Source organism: Camelus bactrianus, chromosome 2 (genome assembly GCF_048773025.1).
Source record: "Camelus bactrianus isolate YW-2024 breed Bactrian camel chromosome 2, ASM4877302v1, whole genome shotgun sequence".
Lineage (NCBI taxonomy): Eukaryota > Metazoa > Chordata > Mammalia > Artiodactyla > Camelidae > Camelus > Camelus bactrianus.
Window position 1 is genome coordinate 31,174,046 of NC_133540.1, and position 25,638 is coordinate 31,199,683.

At 40.5% G+C, this 25,638-nt stretch overlaps 1 protein-coding gene across 2 annotated transcripts in view; it reads right to left on the bottom strand.

Annotated features, from left to right (window-relative positions):
- ARHGAP10 (Rho GTPase activating protein 10) overlaps window positions 1-25,638 on the bottom strand; it is a 283,230-nt gene that overhangs the window by 42,248 nt on the left and 215,344 nt on the right. For both annotated transcript variants that reach the window (XM_045516376.2, XM_010954572.3), the window contains one exon: window positions 9,397-9,547. In XM_045516376.2, the coding sequence (XP_045372332.2) occupies window positions 9,397-9,547 (151 nt within the window). The remainder of the gene's footprint in view (window positions 1-9,396; window positions 9,548-25,638) is intronic.

Sequence of the window (25,638 nt, forward strand, 5' to 3'; positions counted from 1 at the left end):
AAACTGCCAAATCATGTACAGAAGAAGATCGGCACAGAATACCTAATTACCCAAGAAGATACAAATAAAAACTAGTCCTGTGACTGTCTACTTCGGTTTAAAATTAGAGCTAGCATCAAGGAAGAGAGAGCTTAGTCAAAACTCAGATGATAATCTTCTCACTCCCCAAACTTTCTTTAAAATTTTTTTTCCTGCCTTGAATGAAAAAAATAGCAAAGAACAGGGAACTATATTCAATATCTTGTAGTAACTTGGAGTGAAAAAGAATATGAAAACAAATATATGTATGTTCATCTATGACTGAAGCATTGTGCTGTACACCAGAAATTGACAATACTGTAAACTGACTATACTTCAATAAAAAATTAAATGTACAAAAAAATGGCAAAGAATATACCTCATATAGCCTCATGTACTTTCCTTGTATATGGGAACATTACAATAAACACAACAGTCCCTCTTTATATAAAAAGGGTCCGGGGCCAGCCCCATCTACCAGACACTGCAGCCACAGCCACGTTCCCACCACAGAAAGAGAGCACATGCAGCCCACATAGGGACACTCCCTGAGTGCCTGGCTCTGGTGGCCAGGCATGAGTGCACTTCTCAGCCCTACAGGGCATCTCCGCTTCTTCCATGATGAGAAAGACAGCTGATTTACCGAATGCATACAAACAAACACAGAATAAGGCACAAAACGAGGAGACAGAGGAACACGTTCCAGTCGAAAGAACAAGACTAAAACCTCAGAAAAAGAACTAAAAGAAACGAAGATAAGCAATCTACCTGATAGGGAGTTCAAGATAATGGTCCTAAAGATACTCAGTGAACTTGGGAGAAGAGTCGATGAACATCATGAGAACTTTAACAGAAAGATGGCATATGTAAGAAAGTACCCAACAGAAGTTATAACTGAACTGAAAAATATACTGAAGGGGTTCAACAGCAGACTATATGAGGCAAAAGAACAATCGGCAAGCTGGAAGACAAAACAATAGAATTCACCCAGGCAGAGCAGCAAAAAAAAAAAAAAAAGTGAAGATATCTTAAGGGACCTCTGGGTAACATCAAGCAGAATAATATTCATAATAGGGGTCCCAGGAGGAAAAGAAGGAGATAAAGGGCCAGAAAACTTATTTGAAGAAATAGTGGCTGAAAATGTCCCTAATCTGGGAAGGAAGCAGACATCCAGGTTGGAAGCCCAAAAAATTCCAAACAAGATGAAACCAAAGAGACACACACCAAAACACATTATAACTAAAATGGTAAAAGTTAAGAATAAAGAGATTACATGTGTGTATCAGTGAAGAATAGAAACCAATGTAGTCCTCTCTCATTCCCTGAGTGGAAGCCTCTTCTTTTCCTTTTCTTTTTTTTTTTTTTTTTTTGATTTTATTGAAGTATACTTAGTTATAATGTATTGATTTCTGGTATACAGTACAATGTCCCAGTCATATATATATACACATATAGTTCATTTTCATACTTTTTCATTAAAGGTTATTACAAAATATTGAATATAGTTTCCTGTGCTGTACAGAAGAAACCTGTTTTAGCTGTTATAGACTGAATATAAATGGAATCAGATCATATATGTGACCCCACAGCCTATTTTTTCACTGGATAATATTTCTTGGCAACCATCTTAGGTTAGCACATGGAACTAACTTATAGTATTGATGAGTGAGAAGTCTCAATTTTACCATGCCAGCCCAGACAGCATCTAGGTCTTTTAACAAAACTATTTGGAATTCTATGAGTTTGAACCTTATTCTAAAGGTAAAAACCACATGTTTGCTGTAAAGATTTTTCTGTATAAACAGTGATAACACACAAATATCTGCATGGAATAAAATAGTAGCAAACCATGGGGAAAAAAAAGAATAAAGAGAGAATCCTAAAAACAGCAAAAGAAAAACAACTTGTTGCATACAAGAAAAATCCCATAAGGCTATCAGCTAATTTTTCAGCAGAAAAACTTCCAACCAAGAATTCTCTACCCACAAAGTTACCATTCAGAGTTGAAGGAGAGATTAAGAGTTTCCCAGATAAGCTAAAGCTAAAGGAGTTCATCACCACTAAACCAGCCCTATAAGAAATGCTACAGTGATTTCTTTCAGCTGAAAAAAATGACACTAATTAATAATAAGAAAACACAAAAGTAAAAATGCCACTGGAAAAGATAAATATATAAGAAAGGTAATGGATCAACCTCTAACAATACAAACATGATGGTTAAAAGACAAAAATAATAAAATTAACTAAAATTAAAATAACTAGTTAAGAGATGCAAGAAGTCTAAAGATGTCAAATATATCACCAAAAGCATAAAATGTGATGAGAGGAGTAAAAAGAAATTTCAACACATTCCAAAGCTTTAAGTTGCTACCAACTTAAAACAGGGTACTATTTACATAAGATGTTATATGTAAGCCTCACTGTAACCACAAGAAAAAAAGTCTTACAGTAAACACACAAAAGAAAGTGAGGAAGGAATCTAAACATAACACTAAAGAAAACTACGAAGACACAAAGGAAGAGAAAGGAACAGAGAAGAACTACAAAAACAGCCAGAGAATAACTAACATACTGGAAATAAGTGTATACTTATCAATAATTACTTTAAATATAAATGGACCAAATTTGCCAATTAAAACACAGGGTGGCTGAATACATTTAAAAATAAAAATCCTACCTATGCTGCCCAAGAGAGCCTCACAAGAGACTCACTTCAGAAGAAAGAGCACACACAGACTGAAAGTGAAGGGATGTAAAAGGCCATTCCATGCACATGGAAATGAAAGAAAGCTGGAGAAGCTATACTCATACCAGACAAAACAGACTTTAAAACAAAGACTGTAATAAAAGACAAAAAAGGGCATTACATAACGATAAAGGGGTCAATCCATCAAGAAGATAAAATATGTAGAAATGTATATGCACTTAAAAGAGGATTAACAAGATATATAGAGCAAATATTAATGAACATAAAGAAATTAAAGGCAATAATAATGGAGGACTTTAACACCCTATTTACAATGTATAGATAATCCAGACAGAAAATCAATACGAAAAACATTGAATTTAAATAACACATTAGATCTGAAAAGATAAACAAAACTGACAAACCTTTAGCTATATTACCAAGAAAAACAGAAGACTGAACTAAATAAAATCAGAGATGAAACGGGAAGTAACAACTGATACCCAAGAAATACAAAGACTCCTAAGAGACTACTGCAAACAATTCTATGCTAACACATTGGATAACCTAGAAGAAATGGATAAATTCCTAGAAACATACAATCTTCCAAGACTGAATCATGAAGAAATAGTAAATCTGAAAAGATCAACTACCAGTAAGGAGACTGAAACAGTCATCAAAAATCTCCCAACAAAAACCCAGGCTGATGGCTTCACTGGCAAATTCTACAAAATGCTCCAAGAAGATGTAATACCTATCCTTTTCAAACTCTTCCAAAAAATTGAAGATAAATCTTCCAAACACATTTTATGAAGCCAGCATTACCCTGATGCCAAAGCAGACAAGGACACCACAAAACAAGAAAACTACAGGCCAGTATTCTTGATGAACATAGATGGAAAAATCCTCAGAAAGTATTAACAAACTGAATCCAACAATACACTAAATATATTCAAAGAATCCTACACCACAATCAAGTAGGATTTATTCCAGGAATGCAAAATTGGTTCAACATCCATAGATCAATCAACATGATATATCACATTAACAAAATGAAGGATAAAAATCATATGATCATCTCAATAGACACCAGAAAAGTATTTTACAAAATTCAACATCCATTTATGATAAAAATTCTCAACAAAGTGGATACAGAAGGCATGTACCTTTACATAACTGTGGCCATATATGACTAACCCACAGCTAACATCATACTCCAATGGTGAAAAGCTGTAAGCTTTTCCTGTAAGATCAGGTACAAGACAAGGATGCCCATTTCACCACTTTTATTCAACACAGTACTGGAAGTCCTAGCCACAGTAATCAGGTAGGAAAAAGAAATAAAAGACATCCAAGTCAGAAGAAAGAAGTAAAACTGTCACTATCTACAGATGACATGATACTATACACAGAAACCTCTAAAACCTCCACCAAAAACCGTTAGAATAAATGAATTCATTAAAGACACAAGATACAAAATCAATATACGGAAATCTGTGGCATTTACACACACTAACAACAAACTACCAGCAACAGAAATTAACAATCTCATTTACAATTGCTTCAAAAATAATGAAATACATGGAAATAAAAGTAACCAAGGAGGTAAAAGATCTGAAAACTATTATTAGACAATGGAAAGAAATTGAGGACACAAATGTAAAGAAATTCCGTGCTCATGGATTAGAAAAATTAATATTGCTAAAATGTCCATGCTACCCAGAGCAATCTACAGATTCAATAAAATCCCTATCAAAATGCCAATGGCATATTTCACAGAACCAAAACAAATAATTCTAAAATTGTATGGAACTACAAAAGACTCCAAATAGTCAAAACAATCTTGAGAAAGAAGAACAAAGCTGATATTATTACACTCCCTGACTTCCAACTATACTACAAAGCTATTGTAATCAAAACAATATGGTACTGGAACAAAAGCAGACACACAGATCAATGGAACAGAATGGAGAGTCCAGGAATAAACCCTACATCTATGGACAATTAAATTATGACAAAGGAGTAAAAAAGATACCATAGAGAAATGACAGTTTTTTCAATAAATGGTATTGGAAAAACTGGACAGCCATATGCAAACGTATGAAACTAGATCACTATCTTACACCACACACAAAAATTAACTCAAAATGGATTAAACACTTGAATGTGAGAGCTGAAACCATAAAATTCCTAGAATAAAACATAGCTGGTAACCTCACTGACATCAATCTGAGCTATGTTTTTGTGGAGCTGACTCCAAAGGCAAGGGAAACAAAAGCAAAAATAAACAAATGAGACTACATCAGACGAAAAGAGCTGCACAGCAAAGGAAACCATTAGCAAAATGAAAAGGCAACCTATTGAGTGGGAGACGATATTAGCAAGTCACATATCCAATGAGGCATAAATAGAACAAAATACAAAAAAATATCAAAATATGTGAAGAACTCATACAACTCAACAACAGAAACCCAATTTAAAAATGGGAACAGGATGTGAAGAGACATTTTCCAAAGAAGACAGAGATGGCCTACAGATACATGAAAGCAACATCATTAATTATTAGGAAAACGCAAATCAAAACCCCAATAAGTTATCACCTCATACCTGTTAGAGTAGCTATAACCAAAGACAAAAAATAATAAATGCTGCAGAGGATGTGGAGGCCAGGGAACCCTAGTACACTGCTGGTGGGAATGTAACTTGGTGCAGCCACTCTGGAAAGCAGTACGGAGGTTCCTCAAAAAATTAAGACTAGAACTACCATATGACCCAGCTATTCCACTTCTGAGTATTTATCTGAAGAACACAAAAACACTAATTCAAAAAGATCCATGCACCCCAATTTTCACTGCAACATTATTTACAATAGCCAAGATATGGAAACAACCTAATTGTCCATTGATGGGTGAATGGATAAAGAAGATGATTTCACTCATATGTGAAATCTGAAAAGACAAAACAAACAAAATGAAGCAAAAACAAACAGAGGGGAAGGGGATACAAAGATAGGCGAAATGGATGAAGGGGGTCACTGTGTGGTGATGGATGGTAACCAGACTTGGCATGGTGATCACTTTGTAGTGTATAGAGATGTCGAATTACAATGCTGTACACCTGAAATTTACATAACAAAAAAGAGGTAGCAAGGAGATAAATTTGGAGCAGGCAGGAGAAAACAGACACACAACACACACTGAACTTTCTTAGAGTTACTGTACTATTTCTAAGGAAATAAAAACACAGAATAAAACAGAAAGAAGTCTTTGGTTTTTCATTATCTTTTTGGCACTTAGCAGCCTACCTCATATTTTCCTATTCCACAACAACTGATTTAGCCAAATCTACGCAGCTTTGAGGTTCATGAGATTATGAAATGCTATATGAAAATGATCAATAAGTCCTCTACAAAACAGTAAAAGAATTTTGGTAAAGATTTAACAGCTGCTCTATTTGAAGAAACCTAGCTAGATACCACATCCATTTCAGTTCCTATTAATCATCAACAGAGATCCTTAAGCAGTAACCAGAATTTTATTCTGCAAATACTAAGTTTAATACCATTAAATCACATATTACAAGGAAAAAAGATGAGCATTGTGTATGCAGTATGGCTAAACGTGCCAAGGTTAATTAAAGCCTTTGTTAAAGGAAAGATACTAAGTGTTTTTAATTAAACTGGGGGGCGCGAGGTTGAAAAAAAAAAAAAATGACAAAAACCATATCTGATTTCTCTCCTATTTCATGCCAGCTAGGATTCTCTGCTTCTAGGTCCATCCTTTTGGCTCATGCAAATGGCCTTGCAGACTTCTAATAAAGACTTTCTGATCTGCCTAGTGTTGAACCGAAACCAATTCTCAGTGTCTTCCAGAGTTAGTAAATCACAGTTTCATACTCTACTCGCAGAAGAAAGATACCACAAACCACTTCGTTCAATCAGATCCATGACTAAATCATAGAGCTGAAGAAAATCTCCAATCATCCAATCTAGTTCTTTGATCTTGGAAAATAGTCTACCTAACTTTGAAACAAAAACAATTTGTCCTGGATTTTATGAAGTCAAATTTAATTTGGACTACGGTGTAAATGGGATGGGGGGTGGGGAAACATATTTGCATTTAAATTTTTTATCAGACTCATAATAAACCAAAGAATTTGGAAAAATAATTCATACCTTAACCAAAACTAGGTAAGCATGGAAAATGACTCAACTGCCATCAATAAGAAAAAACACATAAAAAGATTTTGAAAATTTCAAAAAGAGTTGACAATTAAATGACTCAGGCTTCTGAAAAACATTTAAGTCCTGGTGACAAGAAGAGATTTTTTTTGTGGGGGGTGGGTAGAATGTTCAGTATGTTAAGAGATAATCAATAACATAGTTTTTTAGTATTCCTTCCTTGTTTGCTTCCTTTCAAAAGCATTTTCCCCTCCTTTCTTCATTTATTTCCTTTTTCAGAATATGCAAAACCCAGACCCCGCTTTGTTCTCTCCAAAATAATTCTTTTTCACACAACTTGAGTTTCACTAAAGCTTAGCTACAAATAATGGGGATGGAGAAGGGATAAATAACAGATTTTAATTGCTTTATCTTCTGACCTCTGCGATAAAATAGTATCACTCCCTGATCAAATCATGGGCTTTTCTGATTCTGACAACTTTCAAAAAAAAAAAAACAAAACAAAGGCTGCAGTCAAGAAGGATTAATGTAAAGTTATAAAATGCAAAATGTAGACTAAAACATCATATAAATAGTGAACATCCAACTAAAGGAGTTAAATATTTGACAATCTTCTTTCTCCTTTTCTAATTAAATATTTTTAAGAATTATTACATAGTGTAAAAATTAGGAAAGCTGTAACTGTATACCATTTTGAGCATTCCCACGTGACGTGGGGCCTAACATTAGTAAAGGGTGAACTGTTTCTGGAAAGAAAAAAAAAATGTGCTAAATACTTCAGCAGTTTCCTACCCATTAATAATCACTCAGCAACCCAATGATCAGAAGTTTAGTACAGTACGTACACAGGACTGGATATTACGACTTGATTCCTAAAAACACCCCCAAAGTCGATGTGACTCTAAAATAAAAGGTCCCTCTTTGGTCATTTCCTTTATGAAATAAGAGTCAACTCAGTGTTGCTCAAGAACCGGTGGGCCCATGTAGGTATCATCTCATGTCTCCTTGATTTTTTTCCCCCTCCTACTTTCCAACATTTGCCTTATTCACTATTATTTAACACTCCCACCGGAAGACAAGTGAGATATAAGAAAAGGTGCAATTCAAACCAGTCAGTTTTACTCCTTATTAGCAACTCTGCTGAGAAAGAATGAAAGTGAGAAAAAAGAGAATAAAAAGTTAGCTGAGCTCAGAACCTGAAACTAACGTCTAAAAAGAAGCTTTAAAATTACAGGTTGACTTTAATAAATCATGCCCTGCCTCTGGAAAATAAGGACCTGACTGTAAAACTTGTGTTTGTATCATATGCATGCATGTCTTGAACAATTTAAAAGAATACCGGGCAAAGGGAACTATACTCAGTATCTTGCAGTGACTATGGTGAAAAGCAATATGAAAATGAATATATGTGTGTTCATGTCTGATGAAGCATTATGCTGTACACCAAAAATTGACACAATATTGTAAACTGACTATACTTCAATAAATATATGTATGCACAAGAAAAAAAAAGAATATCAGAACATCTTAGCCCTCAGTGTCATTACCAGAGGCATTTGCACCCTCCTGCACAGACCTGAGAATTAGTTAAAGACAGCTGTCCCTTGCTTGCATGAATCTCTGGGTATTAGCTTTGTGGACCTTTGATTATATAGCTGCCTGTGATGAAGGCACTGAATTTATTTCTATCCTCATTTCCTTCCTCCTTTTGACAATCATCTCATACCTCCAAACCAATAAAACCTCGTCAGCTTAGATGGTACCCTCCACATCAATAACCACATGATTATACATCGGCAGCTGGTGGTCTGGACAAGGCACTCAGTCTTGTTTTGTAGGAATCAGAGCTTACAATTCCAATTTCTAGGCACTCTGTAAAAAACGAGGCCATTTGGCAATACTGAGAGAAGGTGGCCACATGACCATGAGTTGGAAAAGGGCAGCATGGACAGGGAGTGAGGACTTCCATTTATCAGAGTCCCACCGCAGCCCAGTTCACTCTTCCTCGCCCCCGAAGGTGGTCGACCTGCCACCCCGCCATACGGTGAGATGCCTGCCTGAAGAGCAAGTCGGAGGAACGGGGCAAGTATGGTGCAGGAGCCACAGACCTCAGTGCCACGGGGCCCTGTGCCTTTGATCCCAATGCATTTCACATCAGACTCGACCTGCTCCTCTCTCAAAGATTTGCTTTAATTTTAGTTTCTCTTCCAGTTTGTCTCAGGGTTATGTAACCTCATAGGAGGTCACACAAGTCTCCCAAAAAAGAAATTTAAGCTGTCTTTTCAAAATAAAAAAAAAGCACCATGCATAACAAAGACAAACACAAAACTGAAACTTGCCTTCTTCCCCTGACAAGAAAGCTTTACCCTCCCTGTTAATCTCCAAAATTACAATCTTAAGGGGAAAAGAAATGAAAACACAAAGGATGGAAGACCGTGGCCTGCCCTGGGGATGCAGGCTATGCCGCACTCCCAACGCACCATCAAGAAGAAGAATGTAATTAACATCTTACCCTCTTCCAGCTCAAGACAAAGATTATACACGGCCACAGGTCGCTTAGTCCTCTGGCCCTGTCTCTTCGATTGCCTTGGTGGAGCATTTGGGGGTGACACTGACAGGGAGACTGGCTCAGGGAATGTGGCATCAGGCAAGGTCCGAAAAATCTGCCATTAAAACACAAAGGACATTAATTGTTTTCCATGAGCAGAAACCTGGGTAATTCAACAATACACCAGTATCAGACAACATTTGATTTGGAGTTCACCCAAAAGGGACTGGAGCCAAAAACCCGTTCCTTCACATTTGGGGTGTAAGTCATGAGTCTTTTTTTTTTTTTAACAGGAGATTCCAAAATAAAATTTCTCATTAAAATTAAGTAAAGGCAACATCAAATCATTATCCTTCAAAATAAACCCACACCCAAACCAAACAGGCGTCATCATCTTCACCAGATGGAGGCAATATCACGGCTCTTCATCCATAAAGGAAGTAACAAGGATAAAACGCTGAAAACAAATATCCCACTAAATGTCACACAGGGTTATATTTATGACAAAACGCTATTCTCAATTTTTTTTCAGACTACGTAAACAGAAACATACGACTGCAAACATTTTTTACACGTTTAAAAATAGCCTGTGCTTATGAAATTACCTTTCAAATTTCCACATACGTTTCTCTTAAAACACTTTGTGGATTTTATCCATTTGTTTAATGGCCGCCAACTTCTCTTGAGCATCTCCCCTTCATTTATGACACCTAGAATGTCAACACCTTGCTCATCTATAGTGTCATTCCTCTATCAGCAATGACAATGTGAATTAAAATGTGCTGCCTCCTTGCTTAGCAATTTTTTTTTTCCTTTTGAGAAAAGCCAACTGTGCCACACAGGGAAGGATGTCATACAGAGGTGACTTAGAGTTTCCATGGCTGCCAAGACCTGAGTTCAGAAACCTCCCCTCCCCAACAACACTGGAGTCCTTTCAGCCTTCAATAAAGTCGTTAACAGAAAATATATGGACAACACCGTAACAGACACTATCTCCGGAGGGCTGGCGTTCTAACAGTGGATGCAGAAAGAGCGCCAGCTAGCATTAAACAAAACTGAAATGTAAAACTCACAATAAAAGGCACCGTGTGAAAGTCCCACTGTTTCAAGGAGATTATCCTTTATGTATTTGAATAAAAACAAGCACGTGACCTGTGTATATAACTGAGGGTATTGCTTACATACATGTAGCACATTTAATAAGTAGCCAACAGGGGGGGTACAGCTCAGTGGTAGAGTGCATGCTTAGCATGCACAAGGTCCTAGGTTCAATCCCCAGCACCTCCTCTAAACATAAATAAATGAATAAACCCAATTACCTTCCCACTCAAAAAAAATTAATAACTAACCAACTGGTCAGAATTAGAATCACAGCCTAAAAGTCCTCATGTAGAAACTACCATATACCATAATAAAAATAAACAACTTCAACAGAGCATTTCCTTTATAGTACCATACTGCCCCCTCATGTGGAAACAGAATTTAAAAATGGTTTAAATTACTGCAGACAAATATTTGCTAGTGAAAATTTACTTTAGTGCTCCAGCTGGTAACCTGCTCTTCCCATATTTCCACAGACTCTGGGTTCCAAGAGGGCACTCCAGCAAACAGCAAACGACTTCTCTGCCTTAAAAAATCCTCTGCCGTCTAGACTATCATCCACAGCTGGATTTATTGCCATCTGTCATTGTTCACATTACAGAAGGTTGTGGAGCGGTGGGCACAGGAGAGTAGTCAGGCTGAGAAGAGGATGACAGTGATGAAAAAAAGAAAAGATGGGAAAATTTAATTCCATGGAAAGAAACTAGCACGTGTGTGTGACCCACACTGGGAATGGCTCGTAGACTTACTTACGTTTGATCTTTACAAATATAGTACAGGCCTCTGGAACGATACTGGAATAGGAAACCGAACAATATACAGAGTGAGGACACCCAAAGCTTAAACTAGCTGTGGAAAAATTATATCCTAAGTACCGGCCCTGGATAGCTGATACCCCTCTGAGCAAAGATCACACAAACTGGACTGATGCAAACGCTGCCAATCATTTCCCCCAACCCTCCCCCTCCACCAGCACCACCACTCGGGGTGAGGGGGACAGGAGCAGGGTGTGGCAGCAGCCCCCGGCTGCAGAGCCAGACAACCAAGCACAATGGGAGTCAGGAGTGTGGCTCCTATGTTCCTTGGGGACTGATCAGAGGCACCCCAGAGTTGGGCCTACAGGAGTCCCAGGAAGACCTAGGCCATTGTTCAGTTCATATCAGAGTGCCTAGGAGAGTACTATTCAGCCAGAAGGAAGAAGAAAGTCCTGCTGTTTGCAACAACACGGATGAACCCTGACGGCGCTGTGTTCCATGGACTAAGCCAGACAAAGACAAGACTTCATGATCCCATTTATATGTGGAATAATAATAAAAAAAAAATCATAGAAACAGAACAGACTGGTGGTTGCTAGGGGCGGCTCGGGTAATGGGGGAAGGTGGTCAAAATATACAAACTTCTTCTAGCTATAAGATAAGTAAGTTCTGGGGATGTAGTGTCCAGCATGGTGACCGTAGTTAACAGTGCTGCATTATATATTTGAAAGCTGCTAACAGAGTACATCTTAAAAATCGTCCTCATAAGAAAAATAAATTGTGACTCTGTGAGGGTGATGGATGGTAACTAAACTTATTGTGGCAATCTTTTGCAATATACACATCTAGCAAACCATTATGTTGGACATCTTAAACTAATACAATATTACGTGTCAATCACTTCTCAATAAAACTAGGGGAGGGAGGATATCTGGGCATGGGGACTGGGCTTCAGCTTGAAGTTTAAAGCTCCCCGGGTGGTTCTTTTGTGTGCTCAAGGCTGAGAAACCCCGATCTAGTCAGTCATTCCACAGCATTCTGTCTTTGTCTTGGCTGGACCAAAGTATAGATCAAAACACCAGAAAGATTATTTCAGAAAAATGGGGCACTGGACATCATGCAGTCAAGTGGAGCGTCCAAAGAGCCCTAATAAGGCATAAAATGCTTCAAAGACTCTAAAGACCAACCATCCCCTTAACACACCCTATGCTGTATTAGCATTTCAAAGAGCTAACCTACCTTCCAGATCAGGCGGTTCCAAAGCACAGAAGCTGCTTGAGAAGACACTATCCTGGCTTTTGAGTCTTCTCGATGAGGGAGGCTTAGATACAGTAAAAATACTGTATCTCGTTTTCTCATTCAAATGAGGACGATAATACGTACATCTCAAGTTACTCCAACAAGTAAATGAGGCAGTATGTATGCAGTGTTTGGCATAATCCTTAGCACATAATAACCAGAAATAAATGGTAGCTACTGCATTTGTAGTATGATCACATCCAGTAAATAATAATAAAAATGGATGCAGACCCCTTATTACTCCACTCAACCACCATTTTGAGAGGTCACTAATTTCTTGGTGGCCTGGAACATTCCTCAGATTTAGTGTTTAGTTAATTGAAAGTGTCTGTGGAAAAGCTCACCAAACAATGGGCTACAGGGATGCAATAAATAGAGCCTCTTATCAAAACTCCCAAGTCACCTAGAATCACACAATTGTTTTGTGTGTCTACTTCTGCATTTCAGCACTGAAATTTGAGATTTAAATTACTTTCTCTCTCATTGAATACATTTAACATTTCATAAACACCTACTAGGTGGTAGGCTTTCTCTGAAGCACTTCAATATTCTCAAAAACTTTTGAGGTAAGAATTGTTCCCCACATTTTAAAACGATACAAGTGCAAAGACTGAACAATTAGCCCAAGTCGCCACCATTTGAAAATGGTACAGTTGGTACCCTAACTCTCAACTCTGATTCCAAAGCCACTTTAAAAAACAAATAAAATTTGCTTTCTATGTCTGTGGGTCCGTTTCTGTTCTGTAAATGAGTCCATTTGTGTCTTTTCTTCAGATTCCACACATAAGCAATATCATGTGGTATTTTTCTTTCTCTTATGGCTACCAGTGGGGGAAGGGATAAATTGGGAGTCTGAGATTTGCAGATATTACTATATATAAAAATAGATAAATAACAAGTTTCTACAGTATATGACAGGGAACTATATTCAATATCTTATACTAATCCATAATGAAAAAGAATACAAAAAGGAATTTACATATGTATCATATGACTGAAACATTATGCTGTACACCAGAAATTGACACAGCAGTGTAAACTGACTATACTTCAATAAAAAAAAAATGTAATCCTCAAGGGAAAAAAAATCACCAACTATACTGTTCTGTATCTGTTTAGAAAAAATAAAACTGGAGAATTATCTATACAGGCTCACCATCATCGTGCTATGTTCTCCTAGATGTTTCAAGAATGCATCACTTTTTTTTAAATGTTTTTTTATTTTTTTTTATTATTGCATTATTTAATTATTTTATATGTGGGGAGGTAATTAGATTTATTTATTTTTAGACGAGGTACTGGGGACTGAACCCAGGACCTCATGCATGCTAAGCATGCGCTCTACCACTTGAGCTATACCCTCCCCCCAAGAATGCATCACATTTAAAGTGCATTTTATCTCATCACTGCACTAGCCTCAGTTTTTTTTCTTTTTAAGCTACAAAGCTATGCTCTCATGGTTCCCTCTGAAACATCAGAAAGACATTCTTTTTACATTCAGAAGAGGAAGAAACAGTCAATTTTATTTACTTTAACATGTTGTCCTGCTTTTTGGCAATCTGACTTGAGAAGTTAAAATTTAGCTTCTCTTGTTTTGTGTAGCCAAGATGTGCATCCTCTTTAAATCTGACATTGATTGTCCAATTCTAGAGCCATGGCCTGGATGCAAACTCCTCTACCACCCGGGTCTCTTTCCAAAATTGTGTGACTCTCTCAACTCCCTTCCATCCTGTCACCTTTGTTCTGGGGCAGGTAAACTCATCTGAAGCAAAGCAAAAGATTAAGTTTACTCAAAACTTTTTTTTTTTTCCGGGTCAAAAATTTCTTCACTGCACCTACGGTGGAAGTGTAACAGAAGGAAAACTCAGAGCAGACGATCCACTGACAAAAAACAAAACTCCACGCGTAGGCGTGTCAGGGAAGGAAGGCTTATTCAGGTCTCTGAAGGGTGTGAGCACAAACAGAAGTCTGGCACTGCCGCTCAGAGTCGCAGACTCCTCAGACTCAGCACACTGGATGTTTATGCCCGCGGGACGCAGCCGTCCATGTGAATATCTCCCCAAGCCCGTCATGCTGCTCCCGGGGGGCCACGTGCGGAAATGACTGGGCCACCTCTGCCGGAAATACCTTGCAGAGAACAGGAAATAAGCAAGGCCTCTGCAACTTTTACTTTAATACCCACCGCAAACCGTCAGCATTTGGTTCAGCTGAGTTAATAAATACTTTGCATAAAGGAAATTAAGGGGGATGAGGTAACTTTTAAAAAGAGGTTTCTAACGCAGAGTTCGGGGGTCTTTATTGGGACAGGAAGATGACTAACAGGCCTGTGGATTCCTACCATCTCGAATACAAACAGTCTCCACTACTGGGTACTTGCAACATGCCCAACGTTACGCCAAGTGCCTGACTTAACAGAGATGTGAACCCAGACGTCCTGATTCCGGCACGCGTGTCTTGGACACAATGTCTGCCCTGTCGCCTCCAACGTAACCCGGTCATGTTAAGCCCCGTTCATACTGTGTCAGCTTGGGTGATGTCATGTCTCACATAACTATGTCCACCCCTAAACAGGGGTGTGACCGGAGACAGCGGGAAATCAATGCGTACTCTCCTCAGTAAACCTGTCACATAGAAAGGAGGCACAAAGTAAAATTTCTAAATCCCTTTCTAAAATACATAACTACAAGATGGCCAAATATTTCTTTCAGCTTCAGAGTCTACAATGTGTTTAGACAGACGTTCGTTACCTTGGGGCTGCACGACTCCAAGAGGCAGCCCGGACCATCATCCGTCTACGACATGAATTCAGAGTTTGGCTGTGGTGTGCTCTGAAGACGTTCCAGCCACGCGTCCTTGAGCCAGCACTCAGCCCAGGACTGAGTAAGGTCCTTTTATAGGAAATTCAACTAGGACTGATAACCAGGACTGACAGAGAGATAGCAGTTGGGTCTGGGCCAGATGAGGCCGCGTGTTTGTTCTGGTTCATTCAAACTCAGAATCTCAGAGCTGAAGGGCCTCCTGGGTATCGCTGAGCCCAGCCCCTGTATCTCCCAGCTGAACAAGAGGAGGCCCTCCTTGTTCATGAGAGGAGGAAGGGAGGGGCCGGAGACATCGCCAGCCTGGTGGTCACCCAGCCCGCAGGCGCCGGCTTTGACAGCAGCCCTGACTTACCACGAGCTTTTTGAAAACAACTTCAATTTTGGTTTACAAACAAACAAAAGAAGAAAAGCCAAAAGTATGTTTTGAGGATGTTATTAAATTGGTAGAGTTTCTGTTTTTCTTTTTCTTTCTAAGGTTTCAGTTTAAATTTTTGGAGACATTTTCAGACCTCTTCCCAAGTCCTAACGGGGTCTGTACCACACCGATTCCTGCAGTACTCTGTGCCCTAAACAGAGGACTATATGACTGACTTCACATTTTGACTGCAAGACTTCAGTAGATGACAACCTTTATCAACTAGAATTTACAAAATGGAACACACCCCAGAACTACCTTCCCCAATTCACAGGCATTTTCAGTGAATAAACTGTGGATGCAACACCAGTGACCTGGTCTTCATAGTGTTTAACAGAGACCAACAGAGGTATTAATAATAATAATTAAAAATAAGAATTGTGATAACTTTGATAACATATTGGAACCAAGAGGCATTAAAGAAATCTGCACATGCCCACTAAATAATGTTCCCCCGAGTCAGTTCATGAGGGGAACCTCTCCTGATCAAGCCAAAGCTGCACTGCTCTGGTAGTCATGGTGCAAACATACATTCCCAGTTATAAAATGTTGTTTTCTGGTTTACAAACCTTTAAAAACACTCCAGGTGCATTTTTATCAATTTGCACCTGCAAACATTTGGGAAACGCAAGTGCACACTCCCCAAAGTCAGAAAACACGTTCCAAACACAGCTGCAACTTGCCTTTCACAACCCAAGTGTCTACAAATATCCTTAACTGAATAGAAAGCCAACGCATACCGAGAATTTCTCTTCCAATGTGTCCTTTGTTCACGTACAAACAGAAAGTGTATAATTCTGCAATAAAAGCCCAGAATAACATTTAAGAAATATAGATACTCTGCATCAGCGACAAGGCATCCTCCTTACATGTTCCTTTGCTTTCCCCTTCCTCCTCCTTCAATTTAGGTGTACCACTTCTCCAGAGGTTCTTTTTCCTCTCTGTCAGCCTTCATCTCTCCAGGACGTAAGCCTGCCGACGGCAGCAGAGAGGATGAGAACCCAGGAAGCGCAGTGTTCGCAGCCCCCAAAGGCCTGGGCACCCGCAAGGAGAGGCCTCCCCACCCAGGGCTAGCTCCGGCCGCGACAGAGAGCAGGCCCCTCGCTCAGTGTGACCTGTGGGTCTTTAAAGTGAAGGTAAGTAAACCTGTTTAGAACTGACCCATCATCTTATGAAACTTTCAAGGTGAATGACCCTTTTCCTTTTGGAATATAAGCTATGACCCCCTAGTCATTTGGGTAGGCGGGAGTGACCATTTCCCTGGGGGGCGGGACAATAAGCCCTGGACGTGTTCATTCTACAAAAGGAAATGTGTGAATGTTAATCAGTGAAGAAAACATCTCCTGAAGACATGCATATGATATTTATCAGAAGCATCTGAAATCTTTTTCCAAGTATGAACGCCCCCAGGCATGGCCTACATATTTAAGAGATAATGCAACACATCTTTTTTTCCCCCCTATTTTAGCTCTCATAACAATAAAATGCCTTAAAGCAAAACCATGTTTTGAAGGTGGTCCATGATGATACTTTATAACAAGCTGCACGGGAGGTGTGGGGAGCGGTTTCAGCCTTCATGTTTAATCACTGCTCCTAAAATTTATGGGAATAGTTTGGTTTCCATTTTTTAATAATAACCTTTTTTTCAAATTACAATTTATTCATGCTACGAAAGTGATAAGTAATACACATTACATTCCTCGCTGAAATTCTAGTACACACACACACACAAAACCTCTTCAAAGACGATAGAAACCACCCATCATTCCACACACAGAAACATTTCTGTTAAAATGTTGATGACTATGCAATAGGGTTTTTTTTTCTTTCCATGCAACATATGTCTCACTTTAAAGAAGCCAATACATCAGGACAACTGTATGTGGACCTCAAGTTCCTAGAATTTCCCAGTATTCAGCCTCTACATACTTGAGAGGTGACCTGTGCTATATGCATCTGTTAAGAATAAGCTCTGGGCAATATTCGATTTCTAAACACATTAGGACACAGCTAGATTTTACCTCCCAGTTGAAATGTTTCTAATTAGGGGTTTAGGAAATATTCATGTACAATTTTAAGAACATTCCAAACGGCTTCCAATGTTTAGACCCTCATCTTCACCAACTCAAGGTAAATGAAGGTCACGTATACTAGAGCCCCAAAGCCCGCTACTAGCCTCTCAGCGCACACGGACAATTCGTTTTCATAAGCATTTTTTTTGCTTTGTTTTGTTTTTTAATGGTGGTACTGGGGGTTGAACCCAGGACCTCATGCAAGCTAAGCACAAACTCTACCACTGAGCTATACCCTCCCCCATATAAATCTTAAGATATGATGAAAGCATTATCTGGACCAATTTCCTGCACCTTAAGAGGAGAGTCTAGAAAGGTTAATGCTTATTAAGATGCCTGGATTCCACCTCAGCTGGGAGCTTGCTCACTCTCCGTTATTAGTGGCTGTGCTGGAAGTGCAAGAAGAAATATTTCCCTCAGCTGATCTCCCTTTTCTTGGGACCAGCTTTGACACAAACGTTTCCAGTCATGAGGGGCAGTGCAATGCAATGATACGTTAACTGGAAGGAGAGACAACAGGATAAAACAGCCGTAGAGTCACACCCCGAGGTGAGCGGAACCCCCTTCACCCGTATTGCTGTTGACATTCCAATAAGCAAGTGTTTGGCACTTACATTAGTATAAAATGTTTAGTACCCGTCAAATTGGGTCATGCATGCTTATCTTTGTCACAAATGACTTCAAGATTCCAACACTGCTTTCATGTTTATGTTACATTTATCATGTTACGTTTATTTACTGGGAGAGGAGCACACCATGTTTAAAATGTATGCGTAATTTAAATCTCAATACCTAAATGTGGAGGAGCCAGTAATGAACACTAACATTAAAGGGTAAAAGTCTGCTGAAGAACAAATTCTTCAATATTCTCAGGGTATCTCCTACTGGATCACCATCAATTACAAAGAGATAGGTACATTTGCAATTGAGAAATCTGGTAGTCACCACCCGTAGCAGTTTTAAAACATGGCTACAGATTCTTCGACATTCTTCCCAGCCAGGAGTGGTGTCTATGCCCCCTCCCCTTGAATCTGGGCAGGTCCCCGACTAAATCAATCAACAGCATATGTGTTAGTGATGCTAGATCACAAACAGCCTTCCAGTCTCTGCCAGGCTGGCTGGAGCCCTCACTCAGAGCCCTGAGGCTGCCACGTACTGTGGGGAAGCCCAAGCCAGAGGAAGGGGCCTGTGTGTGTGGCTCTGCTCGACAGCTCCGGAGGACCCCAGCCTCCCAGTCCAGGCATCAGATGTGAGTTTGGAAGCCTCCAGTGGGGTTCCAGACCCCTGCCATTCTAGACCTCCCAGCTGATGGACTTTGAAGAATCAACATCATTCACCTACCGCCCCAAAATACAACACCTAGACCTAATCATGAAAAGCCAAATTTCAGACCGTTTTGCAAAACAACTGGCCTGTATGCTTTAAAAGTACCAGTATCAGAAAAAAAAACAAAGATGGAGAAGTGAATTCCATCCAAATTAAAGGACACTTAAAGAGATGTGACAATCATTAAATACAATGCATGACCCTGGATCGGCTCCTGCACTGGGGGACATTTTTCTAGAATAGGTATCGTTTGAGGACTGGCGAAGTATGAATACGGATTACCCATTAGATTAGTGCCTCTCAAATACCGATGAGGGTACAAGTCCCTTGGAGGGCTGTGAAAACGCAGGTTCTGATTCATCAGGTCTGAGGTGGGGTCCCAAATTCTCACTTCTAGCAAATTCCCAATTTGTGTCAGCACACTGGACTATGGTCACACTTAGAAACACAATATATTAGATAACAATATAGTGTCCATGTCAAACTTTCCGAATTTGTCCTTGTTTTTTAAGACACATGTTGACGTCTTTAGAAATGAGGGGTCATGATGTAAGGGAACTCAGTCTCAAATGGTTCAACAAGAGTAATAATAATTACACCTCACAGGGTATACAAATGTTTATTGTACTGCTGTTGCAACTTTTCTGTGAGCCTGAAATTTTTCAAAAGAAATTTTTGAAAAGGAAAGGGTATTATGTAAATTAACATCAACAACCCTACAAGGTTGCTATTTTGATTTCAGTGATACAGATGAGGAAACAGATGCTGGAAGAGATTAAATAACTTGTGCACGATCATATTACTAATAAAGAGCTACAAGGTCAGAAAGTTAAGTGATGACCTTGCTTGCTTGACAAGTATCGTTAAGTAGTTGCTATTTGATTTTCACAACTGCACTGTGACCTTGGAGAGTAACTTAACCTCTCTAGCCCTCAGTTTCCGGATCCAGCTAGAAGTGTTGCACCAGACCAGAAGACTTCTAGCATCTCAAACACCGTGTTATCAACACGAGTCAGTGCACCTTTCAGTCACCATATTCCCCACCCACTTCATCACGGCAGGGCTCTAGTCTCCCTCCACCTTCCTGGTGGAATGAAAGGGTAAAAGCAAACATAGCTAGAAACTGTACCCACCCGATCAAGACCAAATCACAGGCATTTATGAAGTTTGGAATTAGTTAACAACAATACACATAATTTCAAAAATTAAAAAAAAAGTTCTGGAATTAAGGTATTTTCAAAAATTGAATCCTAACTCTGCAACAATAACAACAAAAAATGGTACACGTGTATGGGGCAACAGAATTGAAGCCATGGAAGCCCTTCTGAAAAATGGAGATTCCAAATGAGGCTCTGGATTGATTTCTAAAGGGCTGCTGAGCACCTGGAAAAGCAGAACAGCTAACTGGAACTACACAGGTTAACTAGCAACCTGCCAATTAATTTCCTTCAGTCCAGGGCTTTCGGGCTGGGAAACAGAAAAACATTCTGAGCATCTAGATTCTAGCAAGGCCTTTAAAACTGTCACTCATGACAGGGTGTCCTCACACAGAAAATGAAGAAATATAACCTAGTCAGAGGTACTTACAACTTTTTTCTTCTCAGGACTCCTTTATACTCTTAAAAATTACTGGTCTCAAAGAACTTTTGTGTGGATTCTGTCTATTGATATTCCCAGTGTTAGAAATAAGAACTGAAATACAAAATGTTTCAAAAGTACCTATCAGTTGATTAAAAAAAGAATAAACCTTTATAAATTAACATAATCCTGGCAATAATTGTTTTCCAAAAATGATTCCATGAAGAGGATGGTATTGTTTTACATTTTGTAAATCTATTTCATGTCAGATTTAAAAGACAGATGGATTCTCATCTCTGCTTCTGCATTCAATCTGTTTTGATATCAGAGGTCATATCACCTCTGGAAAACTCCCCTCTACGAATTCAAAAGAATGAAGTATAGCACAGGAAACTATATTCAATATCCTGTAATAATCTTTAATGAAAAAGAATATGAAAATGAATATAAGTATGTATATGCATGACTGGGACATTGTGCTGTACACCAGAAACTGACACACTGTAACTGTACTTCAATTTTTAAAACTAATTTTTTAAAAATGAGTGGAAAAGGCAATCACCTCACAGACCCCTTAAAGGGTCAGTTCACATTTTGAGAATCCCTGTCTCAGATGCTGAAATGTCTGATTAACGAGATTAAAAATATCATCTCCATCCGACATTCTTTAGGAAGTACCATCCCCGCCAGACATTCTGCAGGAGAACTACATTAATCCAGAAGAGGGCTTTTCAATCTCAGCAACACTGACGTTTTGGGTCTGATCACTCTTGTCGGAGAGCATGCCCTGTGTATCTTTAACAGCATCCCTGGCCTCCACCACCACATACCAGTAGCCTCCACCCTAGATCTAACAATCAAAAATGTCTCTGTGCTTCACCGCATGTCCCCTGGGGCTTGAGATCCACTGTCATAAGTCACCCGTGGTTGGGATCCACTGCTACAAACCTAGAGAAATACTTCCAGTGGTACGTCTCAGAGCTCTAGTTCACTATCTGTCACCAACAGCTTGGTCTTCACCGGCAGACAACGCAAAAGCTGGAGAGAGACTGAATAATTTCCTGAAGTGTGCCCAAGCAGCCCTCAGAAGTTTGGAAACAAAAAGACCAGCAATACGGATCTAAGAGAAAAAACTGTCTGCTCCCCACATGTTTAAAAAGCAGCCGCATAGGTATCGGATGGGGACCACGTGCCTCAGAAGCCAGCGAAGACAGTAAGGGCAGGATGAGGCCACCACGCGTCCTGGCTGGCAAACGGACATCATCGTAGACGGGATTAAGTGACACAGAGTAGACCCTGAACAAGAAAGATGCTAATCCCAACTGCACTCCCAACTGGCTGGACGGGGCGAGGGACTGCACTCCGTTCTGCAGTTTGAGTCTCTGGGGAACCCAAGTGTCTCCCCAGTGGAGTATAAAGATCCTGGTCCTTGACTCCAACATGCAGGGAGGGTCTCCCCCACCAACAGGCCATTCTCCAACACCAACTGGGGGGCCTACAATTCAGCACAATTCTGACACTGCCTACCTGCAGACAGGATCAGACCCCGCTGGTTGGAAGTTCAGCCCCACAAAATGAACCCCCACTTCAGATGCCAACCCCAAGCCCAGCTTGTTACCTGTGCTTCCAATAGACTGGCTGTAAATCAGAGGCTCCCATGACGCCCTCTCCTTGGGGTCAATTAATTCGCTGGAGTGGCTCAGAGAACTCAGGAACCCCATGTACTCACTAGATGGCCGACTTATTATGACGGATATTAAAGGATACGAATCAACAGCCAGATAAAGAGATACACGGGGCAAGGTCCCAAAGGAGCTTCTGTTCTCACGGAGTTCAGGGCCCCACAAGGCAGCAGGCAGAAGCTTCTGGCTCTGCAATCTGGAAGCTCTCTGAATCCCCTCCTTTTTGGGTTTTTAGGGAGGCTTCATTACATACGCATGGTACATTAAATCACTGGCCGTTGGTGACTGATTCAACCTCCAGCCCCACTCCTCTTCCCCCCAAATCAAGGAGTGGGGCTGAAAGTTCCAACCCTCTATTCACGGTTGGTTCTCTAGCAGATTCCTGCCATCCTTAGCTGCTTTCCCAAGTCACCTAATTAATACAGCCCCAGTTGTGGTGGAAACGGGCTAGTCATGAATGGGAAGGTACCTATCCCATCTTTAAAGCTCTGAAGTGATTTTAGGAACTGAGGACAAGAAACAAAATATAAGGGGGGAGGGTGTAGCTCAGGGGTAGAGCACATGCTTAGCAGGCACGAGGTCCTGGGTTCAAGCACCAGCACTTCCATTTAAAAATTAATTAAATTATTAATTAATTAAACCTAATTACCTCCCCAACATCCCCCCCAAAAAAGAAACAAAATATAACAAAGATGTTCCTATTGCTCTTATCGCTCAGGAAATTGCAAGGGTCTCAGGAGCTGTGAGCCAGGAACTGTGGTCGAAGACCAAATATATATTTCTTACTATAAATCACGACACAGAATGTCACCAGAAGGTAGGAAATCCAAAACAAAGTCATACAAGTGCAGGACCTGAAAAGAAATCCAACAGGAACTATTCCAAAAACACTCTCACATGGAAGAGGGATTCATCTTGTACACGGCCCAGAGATTAAACCAGGGCTCATGGGCTTGGGAATCAAAAGAGGCACATGTCAGCTGAATACGAGGGGGACAACTTTCTGGACTGGTGAAGTCACACAACTCCTGGGCGGGCTGACTTGGGAGAGAGTGAGTTCCATGTCACCAGAGTTTTCCAAGGTAAGACTCGGGGCATTCCAAAAGAGGTTCAGATACAACACCCAGGGCTTGAATAGTTGACCCACGAATCCCTCAGTGAGAAAATATACACCCATCCCCCCAAGAAATTCTCACTCACCAAGCTGTGTGAGCCAAGTGACTCACACTTCTCAATACAGCAGCCAGCCTGTCACGCTGACCTGTCACCCTTTTCTGCAGGACAGGACAACCTCTCCGATTCCCTGATAAACACACCCTGTGCCACGCCGGGACCTGACCTCTCTTCTCACCCAAATCCAAGGCGGCCACGTTCTGGGTTCTGACTACATCCCACAGTACACGGTTATTAACGAGCCCAAGGGGCGGCCCTGACTGTCCTGGGAGCAATCTCATCTCAACACTCCTCTTAATCTGACTTTCTCTTTCCAAAAGCAGCACACATCTGCTATTAACAAGTACGTGAAAAGGCTTTGTAAACTGGTACCGTTTCATTATAAATAAAGTGATCTTTGCTCGGCCCCCTCGCACACTAACCTTGTGATTCCTCCACAGACAAGTCCAAGAGCATAATGACTAGCCTCTTGAAGGTTTACTAAGAGCCACAGCACCCAGAGGCTTTTTAACCTGATTCTCCTGTAACATGTTACACAAACACATGTAGACAAACAAACAAATAAAAAAACTATACAGGAGCTACAGTCATACTGAGTACTGTTCCCAAAAAGGCCCGGGAGTCCCACTGAGAAGTCAAGCCCCCGTGCTGGGGAAGGACGAGAGGGAGGAGGGCGGCAGGGTGGAAGCTCAGCCGGGGGGATAGGGTTCTAAAATTGCTGTCAATCTGGGGAGAAGTATATGAGAAGATAATGAATGACCTGCAGAACCTGTATCATATTTTCATTTTTAGAACTTTTACTGTATGGAAAGATGCAGATAACACACTGCTCTGTAAATGCATAACCTTTAAAAATATACCTTTTCCCACCTAAAAGAACACTCCTCTGGAAGGCAATAGGGAGAGAGACTCACTCAACCAAACCTCATTTCCATCACAACAGTGGGACACTCCTGTCCATGGCTGCTTAACAGAACTCTCCCACGCTTAGTGGTTTCCAACATGTGCCATTTAATTATGCTCCCGATTCTCTGGCTCTGGGATCTGGGCAACACGGCCCAGCAGGAAGGACCAGCCTCACGGGGGTCCGGCACGCAGCTGGGCACGGCTGGAACGGCGACTGGGCCCTAAGTTTGGGAGCTCAGTTTTGGTTGTCTGCTGGCATCTGGGATGACGCCAGGGATGGGCTGGCTGGGCACCTCTGTCCCTCTCACCTCCCAGCCTCCTCCCAGCCCGCCACTCTTAGGGTGGCTGGATCTCCTCCAGGACAGCTGACTTCCACCAGAAGGAGCATCCAAGAGGAAGGAAGTGGCCTGTCTCTTCAAGCCAGAGTTCTGAGTCCCTTCTGCCACAGTCTTAAGGACCTCAGGGGCCAGCAAGATTTAGGAGAAGACCCTGAGTCTCCTGTCTCTATGGGAGGAGTGGGAACAAATTCGTGGCCACCTTCCATTTCATTTCCCTTCTGGTATCATGTGTAGAAGCAGGTGATAGTTTGGATACGAGCAAAATAACCCCTCCCAAAGTGACTTCAAGATACAAACACTTCACAATGAAGAAAAGGAGCTAAACAGATCCTTAGTACCAACACTCCTCTCACCTTTGCTTCATGTCTTCATCATCTAAGGACAAGATGGCAACACAAGGGCTTCATTTATCAGAAAGGAAAGATGTGGAAGAACGAAAGAAGCTCAAACTCAAAAAAGGTTCAGACTCATGGCTTAACGTTTCTTCAAACTGAAACCTGATTTCCAGTTGTGTCCAACAGACCAGTCATACAGACAGATATTCTGACATGCTGAGATCCAGAACTAGAGAACTGATTTGTTCATTCAATAACGTAAATTTAAGCATGCAGTGGTTGCCTTATTTTTTTAAGTCTAAAAAGAAAACTGCAATTGAGCCACCATCTACCCATCCTGACAACACTGTTGATGATCCTGACACACGTAGAACAATGGAAAAATACTGAGTCCTCGCCTCCCCAGC